This window comes from Trichoplax adhaerens, genomic scaffold (genome assembly GCF_000150275.1).
Source record: "Trichoplax adhaerens TRIADscaffold_236 genomic scaffold, whole genome shotgun sequence".
In the NCBI taxonomy this organism is placed as follows: Eukaryota; Metazoa; Placozoa; class Uniplacotomia; order Trichoplacea; family Trichoplacidae; genus Trichoplax; species Trichoplax adhaerens.
This window is the reverse complement of record NW_002061153.1, coordinates 1,324-5,726: the sequence shown is the minus strand read 5'-3', so window position 1 is coordinate 5,726 and position 4,403 is coordinate 1,324. Positions and strand designations below refer to the sequence as shown.

At 33.6% G+C, this 4,403-nt stretch overlaps 1 protein-coding gene across 1 annotated transcript; it reads right to left on the bottom strand.

The window, feature by feature from the left end:
- Positions 1-3,439: 3,439 nt before the first annotated feature.
- Positions 3,440-4,040, bottom strand: TRIADDRAFT_62634 (uncharacterized protein; the record flags this gene model as incomplete). The annotated part of the gene is made up of 2 exons (XM_002118576.1): positions 3,440-3,732; positions 4,022-4,040. The coding sequence occupies 2 exons, from the start codon at positions 4,038-4,040 to the stop codon at positions 3,440-3,442; spliced, it is 312 nt and encodes a 103-aa protein (XP_002118612.1).
- Between the last annotated feature and the right edge of the window lie 363 nt (positions 4,041-4,403).

Below are 4,403 nucleotides of genomic sequence, written 5' to 3'. Positions count from 1 at the left end.
ACATTCTATCGAAAATGGCAACTAGATATGCAGGTACTCGTGTTTATCTTTACATTGATTATGAACTTTAGCAAGTTGGCGAAATTTGGATGATAGCTAATAAGGAAAAACGGACTGTATAAGTGGCAGCAATTGATTTATTAAAGATCTTGAGTAACGTTAATTGAAGCGACTACAAAATGAAATTACGTAATGATTTTAATCAAAACTTGGCCGTACTTGAGCAATTCCATTTTCAAACCAGTTATTAACTCATCACTATTTTTCAGCATGAAAGTCAACATGGTACAAAGTGTGAAACGATTGACTAGTGCTAGTAAACACCAGAAATGATGACCGTGCAGGGATAATCCAGGATATTGTCCAGGGATAACACCCAGCAATATCTATAAAACACACAGATTAACAAGTATAAGAGAAATTCAGTTCACAACCCAAAATGTCAACTATAGGTCTAATGGCGATAAAGGGACGATTATATTATTGCAATAATGTTAGGGTTTGCGTTTAAAATGATATCGATTAAGATTGCTTTAACTTGTTGAAAGACTTACCTGCTAAGCAAGATGACAATGCTAACACCCAACAATATCTGTCAAAAGCACAGATTAATAAGTATAAGAGAGAAATCTGTAGTATGGAAAAAGAAAGTGAGAAAAAAAGATGTTTGATGGTTGACTGCCATTTCACGTGTAGAAGGCAGTAGAAGAAGAGGAAGACTAAGTAGAGAGTCGGCGCTGCAAGCTACTGTGCAAAATAGCTTGTCACCCTATAGAAGTAGGAATGGAGTCTACAGCGGACAATATTATAAGCAAGATATCAACCGAGTAACCTCACTTGGACTAAGAAAGTATCGCACAGGCACGCTGCTTACTGCATGCTCGCCATCAACTTTTCTTGGCTCTAATTGAAATCACTAATTTACTTTGTAAACTGTGGATAGCAAGGTGAGAAAGAGAATGAAAGCAGGCAATCTCGCCTTTGGGGTCGGGAAAAAGTGGAAGACAACATGGACAACAAGGTAAGACGATTTTCTGTTGGCAATATCCCTTCCAGTCATGATCGCCTTTGCTAGCAGACTATTTTATCTTCTCATGTTATTTTGACCAAGAACTTGCTGAGATTGTTTCTCTTTCAAGTCCGTCTTTTACTGCAATTTGCAATAAACATTGAACTAGCTGCACAATTGCATTGATTGCAATACTAATAATTTTGTTTTGATTTATTTTTGGGTATTGGTTAAACTGACTTTTGGGGGTTTACTTCATGATCGACTGCAATTTCGCAAAACATTTTCTTTATCCCTATTTTTATTTTCTCATCCTATTTTACCTTCATCTTAATCCTAAATCTTTTTACAAATGTTTTCGTTTTCTCTTCAAATCTCTCTTTCACTACCATTTATAATTGGAATTGAACCAACTACACCATTGCATTCTCCCCATGGACGAATATGCAATGGTGTTTTGCTTTATTTATTTCTGGGTATTGGTTTTACTGACATTAGGGGTATACTTTAACCATCTGTACAGAGCACACATCTATCATCTTCATGGATAGAAGTGACGTTAATTTAGTTTATTAAGAGCTGAAGAGATCGCCATCTACAGTATTACAAGACTGTCATCAATATTTGCTTTAGACTAGATGGGATGCTTAATGATAGATAGGCTGCAATTTTGCAATCCATTTTCTCCATCCCTATGTTGATCTTTATGTTCTCCTCCTATTTTACCAATGTTTTGTTACAGATGTTTTTCATTTTCTCTTTCAAGTCCCTCTTTGACTACGATTTGTAATAGACATTAAACTAACTCAGCAATTGCATTGACCATAGACGAGACATAGACTACACTACTTTTAATCATGCTTTGCTATATTTATATTTGGGTATTGGTTTTACTGACATTGGGGGTATACTTTATCCATTTGTACAGTATACACATCAATCATCTTCATTGATTATGGAAGCAATATTAACTTAGTTGATTGACACTCTCGTTAAATTGCACTGAGTACAAGATACAAGATTAGCTTTACATTTCACGCAAATATTATTCCTTTTTCATTGGATTTACTAAGCAGTAATCCTTTCTACTCCTGATGATGAGTTGAGAGTGTTGAAGATTCCATTGCATATCCCATATCCGGAAGTGAGGGAATGGTAGAGTGATTTGTAGCTGTAGTGTTTGGGGGTTATAAATATTCAAACTAGATCGATTTTCATATAGGATTAACTGCTTGTCCGACCATAGATTTTCATGGTTGAAGAATTGTGTGAGAGGATTGAAGTATTTGATATTGTCTTTGTATCTTTTCATGCGTAAATATCCTCTGTGGTTGAGTATCTATAGGCATTGAATTTTAGGTCTCAACATGGCCTACTAGTAAAAAATCTTGATTTTTATTATTTAATTAGCTCATACTGCTGAACTCACACACTAGCTACTGTCACAATTGGTTATCATGACTTATACAGTAGTTCCATGGCTTCAACTCTTAATCAAGACTATTTGATTAATTTTTGCTAACTTTAGTCTTCAGGAAATGACATGAAGCCAGTAAAGCAAATTTAAAATCAGATGGTAAGGTCAATTATTATTAATGGATGTGAAAATCGTGCCTTGCTAGCTACCTCTAACTTACAGTATAAGTTTGATATCTTGTTAATGTTAGTAGTTCCGTGGATTCAATTCCTGATCAAAACTGCTAGCAAATCTTGGCTAACATAGTTGTCAAGAAAATTTAGTGAAGTTGGTATACCAAACTTGAAGGAAGATGGAAAGATTAACTAGTTTGAATGGATATGAAAATCCTGCCTTGAATACGATCTTTAGCTTATGGCATTGCCTTAGCGATGTTGTAAGAGTATTGGTCTACATTTTTTTCTTTTGACAACAATTATTCCTACACAAAGATTAAATCTTTAAAAAGAAATAATCACTCTCATAGCACATTTATTCTTAGCCTTTGAATGACTTTTCTATACCCTTTGAAACTTTCAATTTGAATTATTTTTTCTTATAACGAATCACTACTTCCAGTGAAGATTAGTTTCCAAAGTATGACGTTGTTTTAGTTACTTGCCAACCGGATAGAAAAGGTTATTTTTATCATTTTACACCATCCAGTATTTATATTTTCTAGCTTGACTACTCGAGCATTTGATAAAGAGTTTACTACATTTTTAATCTCAATACAGTACAGTATTGAGTTATAAGAGCTCAATTAAGCAATTATAGGCTCAGAAATTAAGTCTCTTGATTTATGATAATTGCTTATGATTTTATTTATTTAAGTAATTTTATTATGCTGCTATTGATGATAATACAGTATGACAGAATACGAGAAGTATTTTTTTCAGTAGAAAAAGTAAGTCATGGATATTGCAACCAAACTTAGCTAACTAATGCTATTGGTAATATGTTAGGCAATAATGTTATGGCAATATGTTAAGTGTACATGTAGAAACAACTTTACACATACGATGATCTTCAGCTACAGAACGCAGCCCGCTTTTAAAGAGTGCTTTAACTAATGCTTTCTTTGTGTAACTCCGACCTTTCCTACTCGCATACATACTCAACATTTGCGCACATTGATCGTCAACTGATCCATTTTTTTCAGCTATAATTTTATCGATGTCGCCTTGATCAATTCCAAATTCTCTTGCCAAAGTTTTCCACTTCGTTCCAATATCTTTTGCGATTTTGCTGTTATACTTCTTGGCTGCTACAATAATTTTATTTTATTTGCAAAAATAGGATCAGTGGCTACTTACGGTACATCATATGAAACAGTTAATAGAAAATTGAATGTAGCAAGAATGAACGATTCTCTCTACACTAAATCAAGAATATTCCTCTTTCTAAGTTGCAATTGTTGAAAGTGCTTGCTATACAAACCAATTAAATGACTCCATCTTACAAATCAGGCAAGTCGCTGCTATTGTAGTATGCGATAGATTTTACTGTATTGTCACTTAAAATAGTAAAAAAATGTTAGCCACAGTACAACTTACAAGAATCAGGTTCGTCCATTTCTATCTCAACAGTTTCATTAGAATCGACAGAGACTTTAAATCGACTTCCGGGTTCTAGAGTTGAATCGACATTACAAAGATACAGTATCATCAGCCATTAAAGAAACCAAAGTATAATCTCATTCGCTACTATGCATGCAAGCGCTCAACATTTTTATAAAGTATTATAACATCGTTAAACGTTAAAAGTATGTAGTCTTTTGGCTTAAATGATTCTAATATAGTGTGATTTACTTAACTCAATGTTGTTATACTAACAGCAAGATATTCTCTTTAAAAATACAGAGTGTGAGAACTTATTGAAAAATATACTTTAATTCAAAGAAGACTGTTACAAAACACATTTTACTGAACAGAATTT